The 24756-nt window shown below is 50.9% G+C and overlaps 1 protein-coding gene across 3 annotated transcripts in view; it reads right to left on the bottom strand.

Moving 5' to 3' along the window:
• Window positions 1-24756, bottom strand: part of LOC115149491 (AF4/FMR2 family member 1) — a 76227-nt gene that overhangs the window by 3753 nt on the left and 47718 nt on the right. For 2 of the 3 annotated variants that reach the window (XM_029692421.1, XM_029692424.1), the window contains exons 7-18: window positions 18220-18274; window positions 14876-15029; window positions 12345-13313; window positions 10620-10714; window positions 5386-5590; window positions 5101-5192; window positions 4931-4994; window positions 4669-4805; window positions 4334-4405; window positions 4066-4159; window positions 1649-1695; window positions 199-431 (exon numbers count right to left, since the gene is read on the bottom strand). In XM_029692421.1, coding sequence (XP_029548281.1) covers window positions 199-431; window positions 1649-1695; window positions 4066-4159; window positions 4334-4405; window positions 4669-4805; window positions 4931-4994; window positions 5101-5192; window positions 5386-5590; window positions 10620-10714; window positions 12345-13313; window positions 14876-15029; window positions 18220-18274 — 2217 coding nt within the window. The remainder of the gene's footprint in view (window positions 1-198; window positions 432-1648; window positions 1696-4065; window positions 4160-4333; window positions 4406-4668; window positions 4806-4930; window positions 4995-5100; window positions 5193-5385; window positions 5591-10619; window positions 10715-12344; window positions 13314-14875; window positions 15030-18219; window positions 18275-24756) is intronic. The other variant, XM_029692422.1, reaches the window with a different exon arrangement.

Raw genomic sequence — 24756 nt, 5'->3', positions numbered from 1 at the left:
TATTTATTAAGCCCTTTTTACATCGGCTGATGTCAAAGTGCTGTACAGACACCCAGCCTAAAACCCCATCACCAGTATCTGTTCCCCACAGTGATCATGACCTCTAGTGGTGACATACAGAACAACAGCTATAAAGAATCCATTCTTGTGTAATAATATCCCTGTGACTTTAACCCTCCCTTCCTTGCTCATCCTCACCACTGCCTTTGTGGGCCAGCTCGTCAGCCTGCTCCCAGATGTCGTGAGCACTCAGGAAGAGTGCCGTGATGTTGACGTAGGAAGACGCCACCTGCTGGATGACCTGTGGAATGGCCACGGTGCTGACGGTGCCTGCCCCCGCCCCGCTGCTGCTGTGGTTGGAGCCCGGCCCAGAACTGGCTGTGCTGGCAGGAGATGGCATGGGAGACATGGGGGATGGGGTACCCGTGCTTCTGGGGAAGAGAGAGCAAGCCAGGGCATGAGACTGAGGGACAAATCATTCACTAAACCCTAAAAACTCAACTAAATCGTCTAAGAAATATATGTGGAAATTGAGCAAGTTGAGGTGACTAAACTGCTTGGATTGTAAACTGTCATGGTCAAAACATATTGATACAACAGTAGCTAAGATGGGGAGAAGTCTGTCCATAAAGCACTGCTCTACCTTCTTAACAACACTATCAACAAGGCAGGTGCCACAAAAAGGGACGTAGGAAAATTGCAATTGGCTCAGAACAGGGCAGCACAGCTGGCCCTTGGATGTACACAGAGAGCTAATATTAATAATATGCATGTCAATCTCTCCTGGCTGAAAGTGGAGGAGAGATTGACTTCATCACTACGTTTATTTATGAGAGGTATTGACATGTTGAATGCACCGAGCTGTCTGTCTAAACTACTGGCACACAGCTTAGACACCCATGTATACCCCACAAGACATGCCACAAGAGGTCTCTTCACAATCCAGAACAGACTATGGGAGGCGCACAGTACTACATAGAGCCATGACTACATGGAAGTCTATTCCACATCAAGTAACTGATGCAGCAGTAAAATCCAATTAAAATAAAAACAGATAAAACTACACCTTAGTAGATTCAGATTTTTTTTTTTTTTTAAATAGATAAAATACACCTTATGGAACGACAGGGACTGTGAAGCAACACAAACATAGGCACAGACACACACACACACACACACACACACACACACACACACACACACACACACACACACACTGTAGATAGGTGGTAGTAGTGGAGTAGGGGCCTGAGGGCACACAGTGTGCTGTGAAAGTATTGTAACGTTTTTAAGATTGTATAAACTGCCTTAATTTTGCTGGACCCCAGGAAGAGTAGCTGCTGCATTGGAAGGAACGAATGGGGAGCTATAATAAACCCCAGGAAGAGTAGCTGCTGCCTTGACAGGAACTAATGGGGATCTATAATATAAACAAACACAGATCTACAACAGTCTATATAGGTATTATGTGGGTTGACTGTCAATCAATCATTACTTATAAAGCCTTTTTCATATCAACAGTTGTTTAAGTGCTATTGATTGATTGATTGATTGATTGATTGATTGATTGTGTATTAGAGAAATGGTACATGTCTAAAAGGAGACAGGCTGGAGAGAAGACATACTGTACATTAGGTGAAAGACTTACTTTGAGACACATGGTGAAGGAGCCTGGGCTGCAGACTTTAAGGAACTCTGAAAAGGAGGATGTGAAACAACGTCTTATTTTAATTTCAAACGTTTAAATAAATAAATAAAACACAGGTTGACTGCTCCAAAGATCAGTTTCCCCAGAATCATATACTGAACAAAAATATAAAAAACACAACATCTAACAAATTCAACAATTTTACTGAGTTACAGTGGTCTAAGGCACTGCATCTCAGTGCAAGAGGCGTCACTACAGTCCCTGGTTCGAATCCAGGCTGTATCACATCCGGCCATGATTGGGAGTCCTACAGGGTGGCACACATTTGGCCCAGCGTCATCCAGGTTTGGCCGGGGTAGGCCGTCATTGTAATTAAGAATATGTTCTTAACTGACTTGCCCACTTAAATAAAAAAGGTAAAAACAAATATTTAAGGAAATCAGTCAATAGAAATAAATTCATTAGGCCCTAATCTATGGATATCACATGACTGGGCAGGGGCACAGCCATGGGTGGGCCTGGGAGAGGCCCACCCACTGAGGAGCCAGGCTCAGACAATCAGAATGAGTTTTTCCCCAAAAAAGGGCTCTAATACAGACAAAAATACTCCTCAGTTTCATCAGCTGTTCGGATAGCTGGTCTCAGATGATCCCGCAGGTGAAGAAGACGGATGTGGAGGTCCTGGGCTGGCGTGGTTACACGTGGTCTGAGGTTGTGAGGCCAGTTGGACGTACTGCCAAATTCTCTAAAACTACGTTGGAGACGGCTTATGGTAGAAAAATTCACATTAAATTATCTTGCAACAGCTCTGGTGGACATTCCTGCAGTCAGCATGCCAATTGCACGCTCTTTAAAAACTTGAGATATCTGTGGCATTGTGTTGTGTGACAAAACTGCACATTTTAGAGTGGCTTTTTATTGTCCCCAGCACAAGGTGCACCTGTGTAGTGATCATGCTGTTTAAATCAGCTTTAAATCAGCATGTTTGCCTGCGCTGCAGACGGCTATATCGGTCAGCTAATACAAGACTATTAAAGGCCCAGTGCACTACTTGTGAAAAAATATATTAAAAAAGTAAAATAAAATAAAAAAGTCTTCCGATTTTTCAGAGTGCTACATCATCATTAGCGCCCCTACTTCCCGCAGCGACGATGGGCCCAACACCTTACAAGTTGCGTTTATATTTTTGTTCAGTATAGATTTAAACCAGGGGAGAATGACTGCCCCCTCTCATTGAAACCATGGAAGTTTAAGACCGACCGCAGTACTGCAGTCATTGTTTGCAGAAAACAGGACCCCCCCATGATAGTGAATAGAAAAATTGCAATCTTCTTGGTCAATCTTCATGTAAATAAACAAAATGTTTAGAAGACAATCATGGCACCAATAATTGCTTCTAATAAACCAGATGCATGTCCTTGAACCAATTATTTGAAAATCGCACAAAGAAGTTCTAAGGATAATTTAGTTGCTAATTGCAGCACCCCGTTCGATCTTCATCTCGAGTTACTCAATGAGAGGGGGCAGTACTGAGCTAGCCTGCAACATCACTTCCTGGAGTAGCTCAAACGGCATGTTGTCTTGCCATGAGGCGCCATCTTAACCGACTTAATTTGGCTTCAATAATCGGTGGCTTTGTCCATTCATATTTAGTCATTGATCTAGACCTGGACTAAAAAAAAAATGCACTTCAACAATGATATTTTTTATAACTAAGCCAAGATTAATTTTATCTTTATTAAACTAAGCCAAGATGGACCACAGCCTGTCGTTTCCAATGGGAGCAAATTAATCATATTGGGCAGAACAAGCAAGGAAGTGGGCAGAGCCAAGCACGAGCTAGCGAGATCCTATTGGTGCATTCTAGCATGTATTTGCATATTTCCGTTAGGGAACGTCTACTCTGAAGTGAATGTGTGCAATAACTCAATTTGCCCTTCCACTCATAAACAACGCAATTTTTGGCAACTTGGGCAAACAGTAAATAAAACAAAAGATGTAGTCCACTCTTCATAAAAACAGATTCTAGTTTTGGAAACAGAAAACTGTATGGAGATCAAATCGATGAGAAAATTAGCAGAATGACGGTCAAAATCCATCGCTCCATCTTCATCCACTTCTTCTCGTCACAATATTTAGTGGTGAGTGGAAATGCCAACCGGATGCTTCAGATTTATACATCCGGTGAAACTTCTGGCTCCCCTGCTTGACTCCTCAGAACTCCCCCTGCTTGACTCCTCAGAACTCCCCTTGCTTGACTCCTCAGAACTGCCCTTGCTTGACTCCTCAGAACTCCCCTTGCTTGACTCCTCAGGACTCCCCTTGCTTGACTCCTCAGGACTCCCCTTGCTTGACTCCTCAGGACATGTGTGTAGACTAAGAAACAAAACGACAAACACGTAATCCTAGAAGCCTACCTTGAAATGATCTGTGAGGGTCCTTGAATACTTAAGTGCTGCTTCTCGTTTGTAGCGAAACATGGCCATCTGTAGAAGGGACAGGCCCCTCATACTGCCAGACAGAAAATAACAAGGTTACATTCTCATAATCCTCTCCAAGGAACATTTCATTTAAATGACTTTCTGAGGTAAAAATGTATCCAAATGTGCCACTACTTTACATTTGGTAAACTATTGTGTGGTGTAACAGGGTACACATTAAATATAGTTGTGGTCATCCATTTACCATAAAACTGTAAAGTCCTTGTCTGTAGCAGGGGCCGAGGGGTTGACAGAGCCCTTTAGTTTCAGTATGAACCTGTGAAGACCGGCAGACGTGGTATTTAAAAAAAAACACAACTAGCCGAAGCACAGCAAACACAGTAAAGCAAAAGGAGAGTTTCACATCCTGTCCTAGATCACACATCCAAATTGTGTTACGTCAGCAGTCAGAAAGGGGACAGTAGAGGGAGTACTTTCATCATAATTTCATTCCATTTTTCTGTGGATAGCCTCAGTGCGTAGACTACTCACTACAGCTAAGAAGCCCTATCTAGAACATATTTGTTTTCGGTTGCTCACCTGATCAGATCCAAGGTTTCAGCGAACATCGTATATGCCGACTTCGGGGTCTGGGGATCGGTTTCCATAGCGATGCCGCTCTCCACGAAGGACATGGCAGCATCTAGGTAGTTGAAAGCTTTGCCCACCTTATCCGGCTGGATTAAAACACACAGACCTTGATTTAAAATTGGGACACCGAATCCACTGAGCTCGTCTCTTATGAGAAAGTGAAACAGAAATGTAGAATTGAGAGAGAATGAGAGAAAGAGGGGAGAGTTACCGTGGCATCTGCTTTGTGCTTGAGTGTTTTGGCTTCCTTCATATGATACTCCACTGGCTGCTGCCTGTGGGCGGCAGGAACAGAGTTACTGATCAGACACAACAACACCCCTCGGAGAGATGGAGAAATGGCCACTCGTACAACAATGACAAACAGGGAGGGACGTTTACCTGTCTTCAAACTGGAGCAGGGGTCTGGAGGACAGGGCAGCCCTGGTGGGCTGGGAAGGTATGGAGAAGGCAACGCTGCTCTTGGGGGCTTTCTGCCAGAACCACAGACGAGAAAGTATTAGAACAGCCTTCATATCAACATCTGATTCTCATTTATTTCATATAAGCTTCATACAACCAATTAAATACTACATAAAATACTGAGCTTCTTTCCTTTGTATAACATTAAAACATCTGACACACATGCGTTAATGTATAACATAAAAATGGACTCAAATATACTACCTTGGCATGCTCTGTGCGTTGTTTTCCAGTGCTCTTCTTGTGCTTGACCGGTGTGGAGGCCTCCCTGTCCCTGCGGTGGGTTGCAGATGCTGTGCTCGGCTCTGGGGCATCCACCTCGTGCCGTTTGTGGCCCCCCTGCCCTTTCCCAGGGTCCTGAGTGGTAGTGGGCTGCAGCAGAGCCCCCTTGGACCGCTTCTTCTCAGTCCTGTGAGAAAGCAGGCCAGACAGCATGTTACAGAGGGGAGAGTAGAATGAGGGGAATAGGAATGCTGTTGACCTCTACTGGGGGGGACTTTCCAAGTTTGACACCCAGACCAGTCTCTAGGGTGGCATATGGCCAAATGAGAGGTAATTAAGGTGCTTGGAAATCACCAAACCTTTTCTTTGATGCATCTCCAATATCTTTGTAATGTTAGAAGGTAAACAAGAAGAATGATATACCAGAAGTAGTTTGGGGCAGAGAAGCTATTGGTGGATAGATCCACTGCATAGATATGAAGACACTAACTAGGAGGAGGAGAGAGAGAGAGCAGGTGTAGTGTTACTCACTAGCTAGGAGGAGAGAGAGAGAGCAGGTGTAGTGTTACTCACTAGCTAGGAGGAGAGAGAGCAGGTGTAGTGTTACTCACTAGCTAGGAGAGAGAGAGAGAGCAGGTGTAGTGTTACTCACTAGCTAGGAGGAGAGAGAGAGAGAGCAGGTGTAGTGTTACTCACTAGCTAGGAGGAGAGAGAGCAGGTGTAGTGTTACTCACTAGCCAGGAGGAGAGAGCAGGTGTAGTGTTACTCACTAGCTAGGAGAGAGAGAGAGAGCAGGTGTAGTGTTACTCACTAGCTAGGAGAAGAGAGAGAGAGCAGGTGTAGTGTTACTCACTAGCTAGGAGGAGAGAGAGAGAGCCGGTGTAGTGTTACTCACTAACTAGGAGGAGGAGAGAGAGCAGGTGTAGTGTTACTCACTAGCTAGGAGGAGAGAGAGAGAGCAGGTGTAGTGTTACTCACTAACTAGGAGGAGGAGAGAGCAGGTGTAGTGTTACTCACTAGCTAGGAGGAGAGAGCAGGTGTAGTGTTACTCACTAGCTAGGAGGAGAGAGCAGGTGTAGTGTTACTCACTAGCTAGGAGGAGAGAGAGAGAGCAGGTGTAGTGTTACTCACTAGCTAGGAGGAGAGAGAGAGAGAGCAGGTGTAGTGTTACTCACTAGCTAGGAGGAGGAGAGAGAGAGCAGGTGTAGTGTTACTCACTAGCTAGGAGAGAGAGAGCAGGTGTAGTGTTACTCACTAACTAGGAGGAGGAGAGAAGGTGTAGTGTTACTCACTAGCCAGGAGGAGAGAGCAGGTGTAGTGTTACTCACTAGCCAGGAGGAGAGAGCAGGTGTAGTGTTACTCACTAACTAGGAGGAGGAGAGAGAGAGAGCAGGTGTAGTGTTACTCACTAGCTAGGAGGAGAGAGAGAGAGAGCAGGTGTAGTGTTACTCACTAGCTAGGAGGAGAGAGCAGGTGTAGTGTTACTCACTAGCTAGGAGGAGGAGAGAGAGAGCAGGTGTAGTGTTACTCACTAGCTAGGAGGAGAGAGAGAGAGCAGGTGTAGTGTTACTCACTAGCTAGGAGAGAGAGAGAGCAGGTGTAGTGTTACTCACTAGCTAGGAGAGAGAGAGAGCAGGTGTAGTGTTACTCACTAGCTAGGAGGAGGAGGAGAGAGCAGGTGTAGTGTTACTCACTAGCTAGGAGGAGGAGGAGAGAGCAGGTGTAGTGTTACTGACTAGCTAGGAGGAGGAGAGAGAGAGCAGGTGTAGTGTTACTCACTAGCTAGGAGAGAGAGAGCAGGTGTAGTGTTACTCACTAACTAGGAGGAGGAGAGAGCAGGTGTAGTGTTACTCACTAGCCAGGAGGAGAGAGCAGGTGTAGTGTTACTCACTAGCCAGGAGGAGAGAGCAGGTGTAGTGTTACTCACTAGCTAGGAGGAGAGAGCAGGTGTAGTGTTACTCACTAGCTAGGAGGAGAGAGCAGGTGTAGTGTTACTCACTAGCTAGGAGGAGGAGAGAGAGAGCAGGTGTAGTGTTACTCACTAGCTAGGAGGAGAGAGAGAGAGCAGGTGTAGTGTTACTCACTAGCTAGGAGAGAGAGAGAGAGAGCAGGTGTAGTGTTACTCACTAGCTAGGAGGAGAGAGAGAGAGAGCAGGTGTAGTGTTACTCACTAGCTAGGAGAGAGAGAGCAGGTGTAGTGTTACTCACTAGCTAGGAGGAGAGAGAGAGAGAGAGCAGGTGTAGTGTTACTCACTAGCTAGGAGGAGAGAGAGAGAGAGCAGGTGTAGTGTTACTCACTAGCTAGGAGAGAGAGAGCAGGTGTAGTGTTACTCACTAGCTAGGAGAGAGAGAGCAGGTGTAGTGTTACTCACTAGCTAGGAGAGAGAGAGCAGGTGTAGTGTTACTCACTAGCTAGGAGGAGAGAGCAGGTGTAGTGTTACTCACTAGCTAGGAGGAGAGAGAGAGAGCAGGTGTAGTGTTACTCACTAGCTAGGAGGAGAGAGCAGGTGTAGTGTTACTCACTAGCTAGGAGAGAGAGAGCAGGTGTAGTGTTACTCACTAGCTAGGAGAGAGAGAGCAGGTGTAGTGTTACTCACTAGCTAGGAGGAGAGAGAGAGAGCAGGTGTAGTGTTACTCACTAACTAGGAGAGAGAGAGCAGGTGTAGTGTTACTCACTAGCTAGGAGGAGAGAGAGAGAGAGAGCAGGTGTAGTGTTACTCACTAGCTAGGAGAGAGAGAGAGAGCAGGTGTAGTGTTACTCACTAGCTAGGAGGAGAGAGCAGGTGTAGTGTTACTCACTAGCTAGGAGGAGAGAGAGAGCAGGTGTAGTGTTACTCACTAGCTTGGAGGAGAGAGCAGGTGTAGTGTTACTCACTAGCTAGGAGGAGAGAGCAGGTGTAGTGTTACTCACTAGCTAGGAGGAGAGAGAGAGCAGGTGTAGTGTTACTCACTAGCTAGGAGAGAGAGAGAGAGAGAGAGCAGGTGTAGTGTTACTCACTAGCTAGGAGGAGAGAGAGAGAGCAGGTGTAGTGTTACTCACTAGCTAGGAGGAGAGAGCAGGTGTAGTGTTACTCACTAGCTAGGAGAGAGAGAGAGAGAGCAGGTGTAGTGTTACTCACTAGCTAGGAGAGAGAGAGAGAGCAGGTGTAGTGTTACTCACTAGCTAGGAGAGAGAGAGCAGGTGTAGCGTTACTCACTAACTAGGAGGAGAGAGCAGGTGTAGTGTTACTCACTAGCTAGGAGGAGGAGAGAGAGAGCAGGTGTAGTGTTACTCACTAGCTAGGAGGAGAGAGAGAGAGCAGGTGTAGTGTTACTCACTAGCTAGGAGGAGAGAGAGAGAGCAGGTGTAGTGTTACTCACTAGGTAGGAGGAGAGAGCAGGTGTAGTGTTACTCACTAACTAGGAGAGAGAGAGCAGGTGTAGTGTTACTCACTAACTAGGAGGAGAGAGCAGGTGTAGTGTTACTCACTAGCTAGGAGGAGAGAGAGAGCAGGTGTAGTGTTACTCACTAGCTAGGAGGAGAGAGCAGGTGTAGTGTTACTCACTAGCTAGGAGGAGAGAGCAGGTGTAGTGTTACTCACTAGCTAGGAGGAGAGAGCAGGTGTAGTGTTACTCACTAGCTAGGAGGAGAGAGCAGGTGTAGTGTTACTCACTAGCTAGGAGGAGAGAGCAGGTGTAGTGTTACTCACTAGCTAGGAGGGGAGAGAGAGAGCAGGTGTAGTGTTACTCACTAGCTAGGAGGAGAGAGCAGGTGTAGTGTTACTCACTAGCTAGGAGGAGAGAGAGAGAGCAGGTGTAGTGTTACTCACTAGCTAGGAGGAGAGAGCAGGTGTAGTGTTACTCACTAGCTAGGAGGAGAGAGAGCAGGTGTAGTGTTACTCACTAGCTAGGAGGAGAGAGCAGGTGTAGTGTTACTCACTAGCTAGGAGGAGAGAGAGCAGGTGTAGTGTTACTCACTAGCTAGTGGGAGAGAGAGAGAGCAGGTGTAGTGTTACTCACTAGCTAGGAGGAGGAGAGAGCAGGTGTAGTGTTACTCACTAGCTAGGAGGAGGAGAGAGCAGGTGTAGTGTTACTCACTAGCTAGGAGGAGAGAGCAGGTGTAGTGTTACTCACTAGCTAGGAGGAGAGAGAGCAGGTGTAGTGTTACTCACTAGCTAGGAGGAGAGAGAGCAGGTGTAGTGTTACTCACTAGCTAGGAGGAGAGAGCAGGTGTAGTGTTACTCACTAGCTAGGAGGAGAGAGAGCAGGTGTAGTGTTACTCACTAGCTAGGAGGAGAGAGCAGGTGTAGTGTTACTCACTAGCTAGGAGGAGAGAGCAGGTGTAGTGTTACTCACTAGCTAGGAGGAGAGAGCAGGTGTAGTGTTACTCACTAGCTAGGAGAAGAGAGAGAGAGAGCAGGTGTAGTGTTACTCACTAGCTAGGAGAGAGAGAGAGCAGGTGTAGTGTTACTCACTAGCTAGGAGAGAGAGCAGGTGTAGTGTTACTCACTAGCTAGGAGGAGAGAGAGAGAGCAGGTGTAGTGTTACTCACTAGCTAGGAGGAGAGAGAGAGAGCAGGTGTAGTGTTACTCACTAGCTAGGAGGAGAGAGAGCAGGTGTAGTGTTACTCACTAGCTAGGAGGAGAGAGAGAGAGCAGGTGTAGTGTTACTCACTAGCTAGGAGGAGAGAGAGAGCAGGTGTAGTGTTACTCACTAGCTAGGAGGAGAGAGAGAGCAGGTGTAGTGTTACTCACTAGCTAGGAGGAGAGAGAGAGCAGGTGTAGTGTTACTCACTAGCTAGGAGGAGAGAGAGCAGGTGTAGTGTTACTCACTAGCTAGGAGGAGAGAGAGCAGGTGTAGTGTTACTCACTAGCTAGGAGGAGGAGAGAGAGCAGGTGTAGTGTTACTCACTAGCTAGGAGGAGAGAGAGAGAGCAGGTGTAGTGTTACTCACTAGCTAGGAGGAGGAGAGAGAGAGAGCAGGTGTAGTGTTACTCACTAGCTAGGAGGAGAGAGAGAGAGCAGGTGTAGTGTTACTCACTAGCTAGGAGGAGAGAGAGAGAGCAGGTGTAGTGTTACTCACTAGCTAGGAGGAGAGAGAGAGAGCAGGTGTAGTGTTACTCACTAGCTAGGAGAGAGAGAGAGAGCAGGTGTAGTGTTACTCACTAGCTAGGAGAGAGAGCAGGTGTAGTGTTACTCACTAACTAGGAGAGAGAGAGCAGGTGTAGTGTTACTCACTCAGACTTGCGGGAACCAGGACCTGAAGAGGAGGGTTTAAGATCATTCTGCAGCTTTGGCTTCTTCCTTGGCACGGTTTTCACATCCTTCTCAGCCTGAGAAACAAAACGTATTAGAGACAGGCTCGCTCTTCTTCCAGTTCTAAAAAGGGCCAACCAAGCGACTATGGCGAAACCACCATTATCACAGTACTACCACTTTATAACGTCAGTCAACCATACAGGTTGGCAGCCCTCAGATGGGCAATGACACAGCCTAGATAAGAGCCTTGTGAACAAGGCCAGGCTGTCCTGTACACCTCAATAGCAGAGAGCCAAAGAAAACAAACCAGATACTGTACATAACAATTCGACTCAATTTTTTAACTAAGCCATAGACTGGTCTCTCTAAATGTAATCAAAAATCGGTCGCGTACACATATTATCATAGGTGCAGCTAAATGTTTCTGACTTCAACAGTGCAGCAATACCTAACAATACACACAAATGACCAAACTACAAAGAAAGGAATAAAAAAAAATATATCAAAAACGAGCATATGCAGAGTTCGGAATACATATATAAAATGGTGTGTAAACAAACAAACATCCAGTCAGGGGCAGTTCTGTGGGCGAAAAAAAAAGAAGCTTGTTGATGAGAGGTCGAAGGAGAAAGGTAAGAATCGTGCAAGCTAACAGGCGGACCCACAAACAGGCAAATAACGGCGCAGTACAACAGTTGTTTGCAGAACGGCATCTCAGAACGCACAACTCATCGTTTCTTGTCACGGGATTGGCTATTTGCAGCAGACGACCACTCAGGGTTCCAATCCTATCAGCTAAAAAACAAGAAGAAGCAGCAGCTCCCGTGGGCACGAGATCACCAACACCGGACAACTGAGTGGAAAAACATCTCCTGGTCCGACGAATCCTGGTTCCTGATGCGTCATGCTGATGGCAGTCAGGATTTGATGTAAGCGGCATGAGTCCATGGCCCCCATCCTGCCTGGTGTCAACGGTACAGGCTGGTGGCAGTGGTGTAATGGTGTGAAGAATGTTTTCCTGGCACACGTTAGTCACTAAGGTGCAGGGTAGAGTACTGGGTGATAGCTAGCTAGTGACAGTGACTAAAGTTCAGGACGGAGGCCTGCTAATGGTGACTGTTTAACAGTCTGATGGTCTGGAGATAGAAGCTGTTTCTCAGTCTCTCGGTCCCAGCTTTGATGCACCTGCACGGTCTCCGCCTTCTAGATTGTAGCGGGGTGAACAGGCCGTGGCTCGGGTGGCTGAGGTCTTTGATGATCTTCTAGATGGTAGCAGGGTGAACAGGCTGTGGCTCGGGTGGCTGAGGTCCTTGATGATCTTCATGGCCTTCCCTGTGACACCGGGGGGGGGGGGGGGCGTAGGTGTCCTGGAGGGCAGGCAGTGTGTCCCCGGTGATGCGTTGGGCTGACCGCACCACCCCCTGGAGAGACCAGCGGTTGCGGACGGTGCCGTTGCGTAACAGGAAGGTGTACAGGTAGTACGGGACACGGTGTCTGCCGGTATGATAGCAAGCACAACCCCGTTGTGTTTTAGAGTACGACAGCACTGTTGATACACCTACACCTGGCTAGGAGTGGGAGAAGGTTACTACTAATACAAAGGGCTGCTGAACCCAAACCAGCTCATCAAGCAAAAACAACCACTACTACTAATCTGCAACACCACGAATACCATTTCATCATAACAATAAAAAGCCAACCTACCGGTCTCTTCTTGCAGACTTTGGTAGGGATGGGGGCAGCAGGGTTGGTGTCCCCCCTCTCTGGGGCCGTGTTGGGTCCCTTCCTGATGGCTGGCTCCTGGCCCCCTGAAGGAGGCCTGGAGCCCTGGGAGGGCACCCTGGACAGCAGGCTCAGTTCTATCTTTACCAGCAGGGCCCGTGTTGGCCCCTGGCGGACCCTGGAAGCTTTGGCTGAGGACTCCCGCTTGGCTTTGTGTGCTGGGTCTAGAGAGTGGCGCCGGGGCTTCTTTTGGCCCTTCTGAGGGGCCGGGAGGGTCTCTGTCCTGACACTGGTGGTCTTCACCACAGCTGGGGCTGGCTGGTCTACCTCCTGGGCAGGGCTGGGACTAGGAGACTTCTCCCTCTTACAGTCCAGCACCAGAGTCACCTTGGGGCCACCCTGTGACTCTGGTTGTTCGGTCTTCTTCTCAGAGGCGCCACGCTTGGCAGGCTTCCTGTTGTTTGTTTTGGCTCCGCTGCTCTTGCTACTGCTGTGGCCGGTTTTCGTTTTGACCTTTGGCCTGTCTGTGAACGAGGAGTCTTTGTCACGGGGGACCACCTCCACACTCTCCACCTGTAACCCAGCCTGAGGGTCTTCAGGGCGGGTAGCCTTGGCTGGTCTGGAGGGGTGTTTGTTCCCCACTGTCTTTCTCTGGCTGCTGCTGCTGCTGTTCCCAACGTGCGAGGCGGCCGGGGACTTGTGTTGGACATGCTGGTTGTGGGCAGCGGCTTCACTGCGTTGAGGTTTGGCTTCACCGTCACTGAACTCTGGGCGATGTGGGGGTGTGTGGGATTTGTAGTCCCTGGGAGGAATGGCCTCCTCCTCATGGCTCTGCTGCTGTTTGTGTAGAGGGCTCAGTAGAGTGTCACTCTGGTTCTCTGTGCTGGGGTTCTGCTGGCTCACTCGGATCCAGTTGTTCAACTGCCAGTTAGTCACCACGGGGCCCTCCGTCTGGACAGACAATATAGGATCAATGAAAAGAAATACAAATGTATATTAGTGGAGGCTGCTCAGGGGTGGACGGCTCATAAGAATGGCTGGAACGGAACGAATGGAATGGCATCAAACACCTGGAAACCATGCTATTCCAGTCATTACCACAAAAATAAATAAATAAATATATATTTTAGTACCAGTCAAAAGTTTGGACACCTACTCATTCAAAGATTTCTTTATTTTTAATATTGTAGAATAGTGAAGACATAAAAACTATGAAATAACACATGGAATCATGCAGTAACCAAAAAAAGTGTTAAATAATTTCAATTTACAGGTGTGCGCCTTGTTAAAAGTAATTTGTGGAATTTCCTTCCTTCTTTAATGCGTTTGAGCCAATCAGTTGTGTTGTGACAAGGTAGGGGTTGGTATACAGAAGACAGTCCATCATTACTTTAAGACATGAAGGTCAGTCAACATGGAACATTTGAAGAACTTTGAAAGTTTCTTCAAGTGCAGTCACAAAAACCATCAAGCGCCATGATGAAACTGGCTCTCATGAGGACCGCCACAGGAAAGGAAGACCCAGAGTTACCTCTGCTGCAGAGGTTCAAGTAACAGACACATCTCAACATCAACTGTTCAGAGGAGACTGTGTGAATCAGGCCTTCATGGTCAAATTGCTGCAAAGAAACCACTTCTAAAGGACGCCAATAATAAGAAGAGACTTGCTGGGGCTAAGAAACATGAACAATGGAACGGTGGAAATTTGTCCTTTGGTCTGATGAGTCCAAAAATCTCAAATTTGGACTCATCAGACCAAACGACAGATTTCTACTGAAAGAAACTTTCAAAGTTCTTCAAATGTTCCATATTGACTGTCGTTTCCCTTTGCTTATTTGATCTGTTCTTGCCATAATACAGACTTGGTCTTTTACAAAATAGGGCTATCTTCTGTATACCACCCCTACCTTATCACAACACAACTAATTGGCTCAAACGCAATAAGGAAAGAAATTCCAATAATACATTTTTAACAAGGCACACCTGTTGATTGAAATGCATTCCAGGTGACTACTTCATGAAACTGGTTGAGAGAATGCCAAGAGTGTGCAAAGCGGTTATCAAGGCAAAATGGTGGCTACTTGGGAAGAATCTCAAATATATTTTGATTTGTTTAACACTTTTTTGGTTACTACACGATTCCATATGTGTTATTTCATAGTTTGTCTTTACTATTATTCTACAATGTAGAAAATAGTACAAATGAAGAAAAACCCTTGAATGAGTAGATGTGTCCAAACGTTTGACTGGTACTGTATCAATTAAAGGACAAAGCAAGTTGCCTGAGGGTTACAGACAAGACAGACAATATAGCATCAATGTAAAGAAACATATAGGACCAGGCACAGATTATAGGACTAAATCTAGTTCTGAGATTGTCCATTGAGCAAGTTTTTTTAGTCCAGGACTTTGTGGGGTCAGTTTCCTGGACACAAAATTAGTGTATATATGATCAAAGCACGTTATTTAAGTGTTCTGAGTGCATGACTAATCAGTGTGCTGTGTGATTGTACCTTTGTCACAGGTGGGCTGCTACTCCTGAGGGGCTGTGGCGGGGCCTCTGTCCCACTCTCACTGCTCTCACTGCCTGACTCCGACCCTGAGCTGCTCTCAGAGTCACTGGAGCTGGCTGACTCCACCCCACTGGAATGTGCTGCTGTAACCGTACTGAGGGACCAGAAAGAGAAAGAACAGGGTTACAACCAAACTGAGACAGAGTAGGGTTACCTGCAACCAGAGAACACAGAGACAGACACAGATTAAAATCAGATCAGCAGGTTAAGATAGGACAGAGAATGAAAGTCTCATATCCTGACACAGCATGACAAAAAAACAAAAAACAATACTGTTTAAAAAGCAAATGTAATGAGTTAAGAGATTAGGGGTGAATCGGTGATGACATTTTGTCAGCCGGTTATGGTCATGCAGATGACTCCCGGTCTCACGGTAATTGACCGTTATTTAATAAAACACGTTTAGCATCTCTAGGCTTCCACACATTTAAAAGCCACTTATATGCGCCGTTGGAACATCTACATTTAAAAATGTCTAATAAAATCCATTTAATATTCAGCATCACAACAAAAAAAAAGTGGATTGCAGTCAGATGGAACAGAGTAAATAGGCATTTTAACGTCATAGATTTAGCCGGTGGTAATTTGTGGAATAGACACTGGCTGGAATGCGGTTATCACTAACTAGCATTCAGGATTAGACCCACCCTTGTATAAGTGGCTGTGCACCATACCACAGGCTGTAGGCCAGTCCATTGTGGAGCGAGTGCTCATGTGAAGTGGCTATGTTGAGCATAAAAGTGATGTGTAGCACAAAGTAACCAAGTCCATCCACTATACATAGATTTGGGCTTATTTACCTGACGATAACATTTTGTAGCGCATTTATTAATAGATTGTGTATATAAACACGCTGTTTGAGATGTACTGTACATTTACAGTCCACACTCAAAAAGGTGATTACTAGGAGTATAGGCTAGCTAGATCAATTATGACATCTTACAATTCACACACACAGTGTAGGGTGCCGTCGTTCAGATGGGGCGTTAAAACTGGTGTCCTGACTCTCTGTGGTCACTAAAGATCTCATGCCACTTATCGTAAGAGTAGCGGTGTTAACCCCGGTGTCCTGGCTAAATTCCCAATCTGACCTTCATACCAGCATGGCCACCTAATCATCCCCAGCTTCCAAATTGGCTCATTTATCCCCCCTCCTCTCCCCTGTAAATATTCCCCAGGTCGTTGCTGTAAATGAGAATTTGTCCTCAGTCAACTTACCTGGTCAAATAAAAACGGGTAAAAAAATATATATTTGTAAATGTTTTTCTGCTATGCGTGATATGCGGTAGGCTATGATTGGGCTCATATATAGGCCTATTCATATGGGTGTTTTGAATTTAATCACCTCCTTAGAAAGTGCTGTCCATTTCATTATGTTAGGCTTTAAAACAACATCCACAAGGACCATGTTTAACACTCAGTTTCAACCTGTTGTTGAACTTCCATCTTTAAAATGGATCAAATCACAGTGAGGTGAGTTTTAAAAGCACGATACAGTGTTTGATGTGATTTTAGATTTAATTTGCATTGGATGTCAGTGGTTAGAGGGACAATAGAGCCCTGACTAACAGGCCAGTAGCGGCCTGAGGATCATTAGCGAGTTGGGTACTACAAAACGCATGTCCATAGTGCATAACAGGAGATTACGGAGACCCAACGGTCACGTGGGATTTTACTGCGGTCATGACTCCCGGTGTGTCGGTAATACGGTCACCAGAACAGCCCTAGTTAAGACGGTGATTTTCCCCTGCAACGTCACTATAAACCCTGAATTGAGGGATACCTACACAAATTCATATAGCCTAGGCTAGGTGGCATAGCTGCAATTTGACAAGAGATGAACACATTCCATGAGCTAGCAAAAAATGTTTGGCCCCCTGAGAGTGAGTGGAGGTTAATGATGCGCGTGTTGACTCATAACCAGAGGTCGACCGCGGTTATATCCGCCGGGCGGACGGGTTTACGGTCATTAAATATTGTGTGGATGAAGGGTTGAATAAAGAAAATACAATTCCTTAACCATAAATGTATAATTCTTGTGAAATGTATATTTACAGGCTACATTTAGGTATTTCTTTTCGGCTATCTGGCATCATTGACTAAAGCCTAAGGCTTAGGGCCTAACAGCATGTGCGCCAAATAGCCAACAAGCCAACTGCCAAATTCTTTTGGGGATGGGCAAAAAAAAAAAAAAAAAGTTAACATCGATCCACTGAGGCAAAAAAGGACAATGTCGGAGTTTGAATCAGTAAGAGAAAAAGAGAGTTGAAAATAAATAATGTTTTAAAACATTTTGGTGACGTGGTAAAAAAAAGGATGATAGCAGTGATGTTATGCGTGATGATTGTGAGGCGCCAAACATATTTCGACAGTCACAAGACGGATACTTCTAATAGGCCTAAGGGAACTTAGGTTAATGATGCGCGTGTTGACTCATAACCAGTGGTCGACCGCGGTTATATCCGCCGGGCGGACGGGTTTACGGTCATTAAATATTGTGTGGATGAAGGGTTGAATAAAGAAAATACAATTCCTTAAAAACAAGGTGTAGGTGAGTGAAAGGGGATACTGTAGAGCTCTTTCACCATCCACCCAACGTGTACTGTAGCTTTAAATAGGATTGTCAGCCCACCTGTCTATTGTAATAGGACTGTCCCCAGGGTGCATACCCCAACGGAAGCCGTTTACGCTTGGGGACCACTAGCCTGAGCCCTCAACTCCTTCCTGTGCTCAGGTGGCTCAGGTGTTGTGGGGGGTCACCTGGGGGACGCTTTGTTTCAGAGGTCCCCATCACACACAGGTGAGGAGCATGCATGACATGGCGTTTTTGTATGTCATATTGTAAGGGGGACTTCATCTTACCTCAAAAAGTTTTGGTACGTAATTTCGCGGCTGTTTTTTGACCATGTCCTCACTGATGTTAAAGAGACGGGGTGGGAATTTCCCAGCTGTGTTCTACTACAACACATAGAAAGATGTTTAGGTAAGAAACCGTGACACACACGGCTGTGTGAGGACGCTGGCCCTCTGCAGGCTCAGTCTGTAAAGAGAGAAATGGAGTATGTGGCACTCATGCAAATGGCACTCCCACATGTGACTAGAGGCTCTGTGTGTCCCTGCCGGTGAAACCTCTAATCTGAGAGCAGGGTGATATATCTGCCGGTGAAACCTCTAATCTGAGAGCGATCTATACAACTTTTTCAACCCGAACGGAAGGCCAGGGCCTGGGGCACAGTGTAGCTCCTTGTTGGGGACTTGACACAGGGTGAAGAGCGTATACTCACCCTGAGCTCTGTTGACAGATGGAGGGCGGGTCTAGTGGAGGTGATCCATAGTGTTCTGGGAAGAGAAGAGGGAACACCAAACATCATTACTAAAAACGCAGACAGAATAAAGGATGCAGCACAAATCAGTGAGCTCAGTGGAGGAGATTCAGGCATAGTGAGCGGAAAAGAGGGCGGGCGAAAGAGAGAGAGTGCGGGCGGGCGAAAGAGAGAGAGGGAGGGCGGGCGAAAGAGGCGGCGAAGAGAGGGCGGGGCGAAAGAGAGGGCGGGCGGGCGAAAGAGAGGGCGGGCGGGCGGGCGAAAGAGAGAGAGAGAGGAGGGCGGGCGAAAGAGAGAGAGAGAGGAGGGCGGGCGAAAGAGAGAGAGAGAGGAGGGCGGGCGAAAGAGAGAGAAGGAGGGCGGGCGAAAGAGAGAGAGAGAGGAGGGCGGGCGAAAGAGAGAGAGAGAGGAGGGCGGGCGAAAGAGAGAGAGAGGAGGGCGGGCGAAAGAGAGAGAGAGAGGAGGGCGGGCGAAAGAGAGAGAGAGAGGAGGGCGGGCGAAAGAGAGAGAGAGAGGAGGGCGGGCGAAAGAGAGAGAGAGAGGAGGGCGGGCGAAAGAGAGAGAGAGAGGAGGGCGGGCGAAAGAGAGAGAGGAGAGGTAGAGGAGGGCGGGCGAAAGAGAGAGAGAGGAGGGCGGGCGAAAGAGAGAGAGAGGAGGCGGGCGAAAGAGAGAGAGAGAGGAGGGCGGGCGAAAGAGAGAGAGAGAGGAGGGCGGGCGAAAGAGAGAGAGAGAGGAGGGCGGGGCGAAAGAGAGAGAGAGAGGGCGGGCGGGCGAAAGAGAGAGAGAGAGAGAGGAGGCGGGCGAAAGAGAGAGAGAGAGGGCGGGCGAAAAGAGAGAGAGAGAGGGCGGGGCGAAAGAGAGAGAGAGAGGGCGGGCGAAAGAGAGAGAGAGAGGGCGGGCGAAAGAGAGAGAGAGAGAGAGGGCGGGCGAAAGAGAGAGAGAGAGGGCGGGGCGGGCGAAAGAGAGAGAGAGAGGGCGGGCGAAAGAGAGAGAGAGAGAGGGCGAAAGAGAGAGAGGGCGGGCGAAAGAGAGAGAGGGCGGGCGAAAGAGAGAGAGGGCGGGCGAAAGAGAGAGAGAGAGGGCGGGCGAAAGAGAGAGAGAGAGAGGGCGGGCGAAAGAGAGAGGGCGGGCGGGCGAAAGAGAGAGAGGGCGGGCGAAAGAGAGGGCGGGCGGGCGAAAGAGAGAGAGGGAGGGCAGCGAAAGAGAGAGAGGGAGGGCGGGCGAAAGAGAGAGAGGGAGGGCGGGCGAAAGAGAGAGAGGGAGGGCGGGCGAAAGAGAGAGAGAGGGGCGGGCGAAAGAGAGAGAGGGCGGGCGAAAGAGAGAGAGAGAGGGCGGCGAAAGAGAGAGAGAGGAGGGCGGGCGAAAGAGAGAGAGAGAGGGGCGGGCGAAAGAGAGAGAGGGCGGGGCGAAAGAGAGAGGGCGGGCGGGCGAAAGAGAGAGAGGGCGGGCGAAAGAGAGGGCGGGGCGGGCGAAAGAGAGAGAGGGCGGGCGAAAGAGAGAGAGAGAGGGCGGGCGAAAGAGAGAGAGAGAGGGCGGGCGAAAGAGAGAGAGAGAGGGCGGGCGAAAGAGAGAGAGGGGCGGGCGAAAGAGAGAGAGAGAGGGCGGGCGAAAGAGAGGGAGGGCGGGCGGGCGAAAGAGAGAGAGGGCGGGCGGGCGAAAGAGAGAGAGGGCGGGCGGGCGAAAGAGAGAGAGGGGGGGGGCGGGCGAAAGAGAGAGAGGGAGGGCGGGCGAAAGAGAGAGAGGGAGGGCGGGCGAAAGAGAGAGAGGGGAGGGCGGGCGAAAGAGAGAGAGGGAGGGCGGGCGAAAGAGAGAGAGGGAGGGCGGGCGAAAGAGAGAGAGAGGGCGGGCGAAAGAGAGAGAGAGAGGGCGGGCGAAAGAGAGAGAGAGAGGGCGGGCGAAAGAGAGAGAGAGAGAGGGCGGGCGAAAGAGAGAGAGAGAGAGGGCGGGCGAAAGAGAGAGAGAGAGGGCGGGCGAAAGAGAGAGAGGGCGGGCGAAAGAGAGAGAGGGCGGGCGAAAGAGAGAGAGAGAGAGAGAGGGGCGGGCGAAAGAGAGAGAGAGAGAGGGCGGGCGAAAGAGAGGAGAGAGAGGGCGGGCGAAAGAGAGAGAGAGAGAGGGCGGGCGAAAGAGAGAGAGAGAGAGGGCGGGCGAAAGAGAGAGAGAGAGAGGGGGGGCGAAAGAGAGAGAGAGAGAGGGGCGGGCGAAAGAGAGAGAGAGAGAGGGCGGGCGAAAAGAGAGAGAGAGAGAGGGCGGGCGAAAGAGAGAGAGAGAGAGGGCGGGCGAAAGAGAGAGAGAGAGGGCGGGCGAAAGAGAGAGAGAGAGAGGGCGGGCGAAAGAGAGAGAGAGAGGGCGGGCGAAAGAGAGAGAGAGGGCGGGCGAAAGAGAGAGAGAGGGCGGGCGAAAGAGAGAGAGAGGGCGGGCGAAAGAGAGAGAGAGGGCGGGCGAAAGAGAGAGAGAGAGAGGGCGGGCGAAAGACAGAGAGGGCGGGCGAAAGACAGAGAGGGCGGGCGAAAGACAGAGAGGGCGGGCGAAAGAGAGAGAGGGCGGGCGGGCGAAAGAGAAAGAGGGCGGGCGAAAGAGAGGGGGCGGGCGGTCGAAAGAGGGCGAAAGAGAGAGAGAGAGGGCGGGCGAAAGAGAGAGAGAGAGGGCGGGCGAAAGAGAGAGAGAGAGAGGGCGGGCGAAAGAGAGAGGGCGGGCGGGCGAAAGAGAGAGAGGGGCGGGCGAAAGAGAGAGAGGGCGGGCGAAAGAGAGGGGCGGGCGGGCGAAAGAGAGAGAGGGAGGGCAGCGAAAGAGAGAGAGGGAGGGCGGGCGAAAGAGAGAGAGGGAGGGGCGGGCGAAAGAGAGAGAGGGAGGGCGGGCGAAAGAGAGAGAGAGGAGGGGGGGGGCGAAAGAGAGAGAGGGAGGGCGGGGCGAAAGAGAGAGAGGGAGGGCGGGCGAAAGAGAGAGAGAGGGCGGGGCGGGCGAAAGAGAGAGAGAGAGGGGCGGGCGAAAGAGAGAGAGAGGGCGGGCGAAAGAGAGAGAGAGAGGGCGGGCGAAAGAGAGAGAGAGAGGGCGGGCGAAAGAGAGAGAGGAGAGGGCGGGCGAAAGAGAGAGAGAGAGGGCGGGGGCGAGAGAGAGAGAGAGGGAGAGAGGGCGGGCGAAAGAGAGGGAGGCGGCGAAAGAAGAGGGAGGGCGGGCGGCGAAAGAGAGAGAGAGGGCGGCGGGCGAAAAGAGAGAGAGAGAGGGCGGCGAGGAAGAGAGAGGAGAGAGAGGGGCGGGCGAAAAGAGAGAGAGAGAGGGCGGGCGAAAGAGAGAGAGAGAGGGCGGGCGAAAGAGAGGGAGGGCGGGGCGGGGCGAAAGAGAGAGAGAGGGCGGGGCGGGCGAAAGAGAGGGAGGGCGGGCGAGAGAGAGAGAGGGAGGGCGGGCGAGAGAGAGAGGGAGGGCGGGCGAGAGAGAGAGAGGGAGGGCGGGCGAGAGAGAGAGGGCGGGCGAAAGAGAGAGAGAGAGGGGCGGGCGAAAGAGAGAGAGAGAGGGCGGGCGAAAGAGAGAGAGAGAGGGCGGGCGAAAGAGAGAGAGGGGCGGGCGAAAGAGAGAGAGAGAGAGGGCGGCGAAAGAGAGAGAGAGAGGGCGGGCGAAAGAGAGAGAGAGAGGCTGGCGAAAGAGATAGAGAGAGAGGGCTGGGCGAAAGAGAGAGAGAGAGAGGTGCGGGCCCCCGAAAAGAGAGAGAGAGGGGCGGGCGAAAGAGAGAGAGAGGGGCGGGCGAAAGAGAGAGAGAGAGGGCCGGGCGAAAGAGATAAAGAGAGGGCGCGAAAGAGAGAGAGAGAGGGAGGGCGGGCGAAAGAGAGAGAGAGAGAGAGGGCGGGCGAAAGAGAGAGGGAGGGCGGGCGAAAGAGAGAGAGAGGGCGGGGCGAAGAGAGAGAGAGGGCGGGCGAGAGAGAGAGAGGGCGGAGCGAAAGAGAGAGAGAGGGCGGGCGAAAGAGAGAAGAGGAGGGCGGGCGAAAGAGAGAGAGAGGAGGGCGGCGAAAGACAGAGAGGGCGGGGCGAAAGACAGAGAGGGCGGGCGAAAGACAGAGAGGGCGGGCGAAAGACAGAGAGGGCGGGCGGGCGAAAGAGAGAGAGGGCGGGCGGGCGAAGAGGGCGGGCGAAAGAGAGAGAGAGAGGGCGGGCGAAAGAGAGAGAGGGCGGGCGGGCGAAAGAGAGAGGGCGAAAGAGAGAGGGCGGGCGGGCGAAAGAGAGAGAGAAAGAGGGCGGGCGAAAGAGAGGGGGCGGGCGAAAGAGAGAGGGGCGGGCGGTCGAAAGAGAAAGAGGGCGGGCGAAAGAGAGAGAGAGGGCGGGCGAAAGAGAGAGAGGGCGGGCGAAAGAGAGAGAGGGCGGGCGAAAGAGAGAGAGAGGGCGGGCGAAAGAGAGAGAGGGCGGGCGAAAGAGAGAGAGAGAGGGCGGGCCAAAGAGAGAGAGAGAGAGGGCGGGCGAAAGAGAGAGAGAGAAGGCGGGCGAAAGAGAGAGAGAGGGCGGGCGAAAGAGAGAGAGAGGGCGGGCGAAAGAGAGAGAGAGGGCGGGCGAAAGAGAGAGAGAGAGGGCGGGCGAAAGAGAGAGAGAGGGCGGGCGAAAGAGAGAGAGAGGGCGGGCGAAAGAGAGAGAGAGAGGGCGGGCGAGAGAGAGAGAGAGGGAGGGGGGGGGAAAGAGAGAGAGAGAGGGCGGGCGAAAGAGAGAGAGAGAGAGAGGGCGGGCGAAAGAGAGAGAGAGAGGGCGGGCGAAAGAGAGAGAGGGCGGGCGAAAGAGAGGGCGGGCGGGCGAAAGAGAGAGGGCGGGGCGGGCGAAAGAGAGAGAGGGCGGGCGAAAGAGAGGGAGGGCGGGCGGGCGAAAGAGAGGGAGGGAGGGCGGGCGAAAGAGAGGGGAGGGCGGGGCGGGCGAAAGAGAGGGAGGGCGGGCGGGCGAAAGAGAGGGAGGGCGGGCGGGCGGGCGAAAGAGAGGGCGGGCGGGCGGGCGAAAGAGAGGGAGGGAGGGCGGGCGAAAGAGAGGGAGGGAGGGCGGGCGAAAGAGAGGGAGGGAGGGCGGGGCGAAAGAGAGAGAGGGCGGGCGGGCGAAAGAGAGAGAGGGCGGGCGGGGCGAAAGAGAGAGAGGGGCGGGCGGGCGAAAGAGAGAGAGGGCGGGCGGGCGAAAGAGAGAGAGGGCGGGCGAAAGAGAGAGAGGGCGGGCGAAAGAGAGAGAGGGCGGGCGAAAGAGAGAGAGAGAGGGCGGGCGAAAGAGAGAGAGAGTGCGGGCGAAAGAGAGAGAGAGAGGGCGGGCGAAAGAGAGAGAGAGAGGCGGGCGAAAGAGAGAGAGAGAGGCGGGCGAAAGAGAGAGAGAGGGCGGGGCGGGCGAAAGAGAGAGAGAGGGCGGGCGGGCGAAAGAGAGAGAGAGGGCGGGCGGGCGAAAGAGAGAGAGAGGGCGGGCGGGCGAAAGAGAGAGAGAGGGCGGGCGGGCGGGGCGAAAGAGAGAGAGGGCGGGCGGGCGAAAGAGAGAGAGAGGGCGGGCGAAAGAGAGAGAGAGAGGGCGGGGGGCGGGCGAAAGAGAGAGAGAGAGGGCGGGAGGGCGAAATAGAGAGAGAGGGCGGGCGGGCGAAAGAGAGAGAGGGCGGGCGGGCGAAAGAGAGAGAGGGCGGGGCGGGCGAAAGAGAGAGAGGGCGGGCGGGCGAAAGAGAGAGGGCGGGCGGGCGAAAGAGAGAGGGCGGGCGAAAGAGAGAGGGAGGGGAGGGCGGGCGAAAGAGAGAGAGGGAGGGCGGGCGAAGAGAGAGAGAGAGAGGGGCGGGCGAAAGAGAGAGAGAGAGAGAGGGGCGGGCGAAGAGAGAGAGAGAGAGAGGGCGGGCGAAAGAGAGAGAGAGAGAGGGGCGGGCGAAAGAGAGAGGGAGGGCGGGCGAAAGAGAGAGGGAGGGAGGGCGGGCGAAAGAGAGAGGGAGGGAGGGCGGGCGAAAGAGAGAGGGAGGGCGGGCGGGCGAAAGAGAGAGGGAGGGAGGGCGGGCGAAAGAGAGAGGGAGGGAGGGAGGGCGGGCGAAAGAGAGAGGGCGGGAGGGCGGGCGGGCGAAAGAGAGAGTGAGCGACAGGAGTGGAGGAAGTGACCATTCTCCAGTAGTTTTGATGTTAAGAGGCCATGGGAGGGTTTTAAAGTCTCCTCTGTCATGAGGATAATACAATCTGACACCAAAAGGGAAGGTGTCGTCGTGGTGGATTGAGAGAGAGAGAGGAGTGAAAGGGAAGGAAGGAGAGGGAGCAAGACACACACAAGAGGAACAAATGTAGATAGAGAGAAAGCAAGAGAGGGCACCCAGGTGGTATTTGGAGCACAACCACGGAAACAGAGCTGCACAAGAGCGACCCCCCCCATCAACTGCCAATGAGCTAATAAAAGCCTTGTTCTACTTTGAGAAGTACATTGCTGAGCTAGTGTTTAACTTCATGCTGTAATATGGTATATCCAGTGAGTATAGACTCCCAATCGCCCACATTAACGTGTTCTAATATGGTATATCCAGTGAGTATAGACTCC

The sequence above is a fragment of the Salmo trutta genome, chromosome 15, assembly GCF_901001165.1.
Source record: "Salmo trutta chromosome 15, fSalTru1.1, whole genome shotgun sequence".
Classification (NCBI taxonomy): domain Eukaryota; kingdom Metazoa; phylum Chordata; class Actinopteri; order Salmoniformes; family Salmonidae; genus Salmo; species Salmo trutta.
The sequence above is the reverse complement of the archived record's forward strand: the minus strand, read 5'-3'. Positions and strand labels throughout refer to the sequence as shown.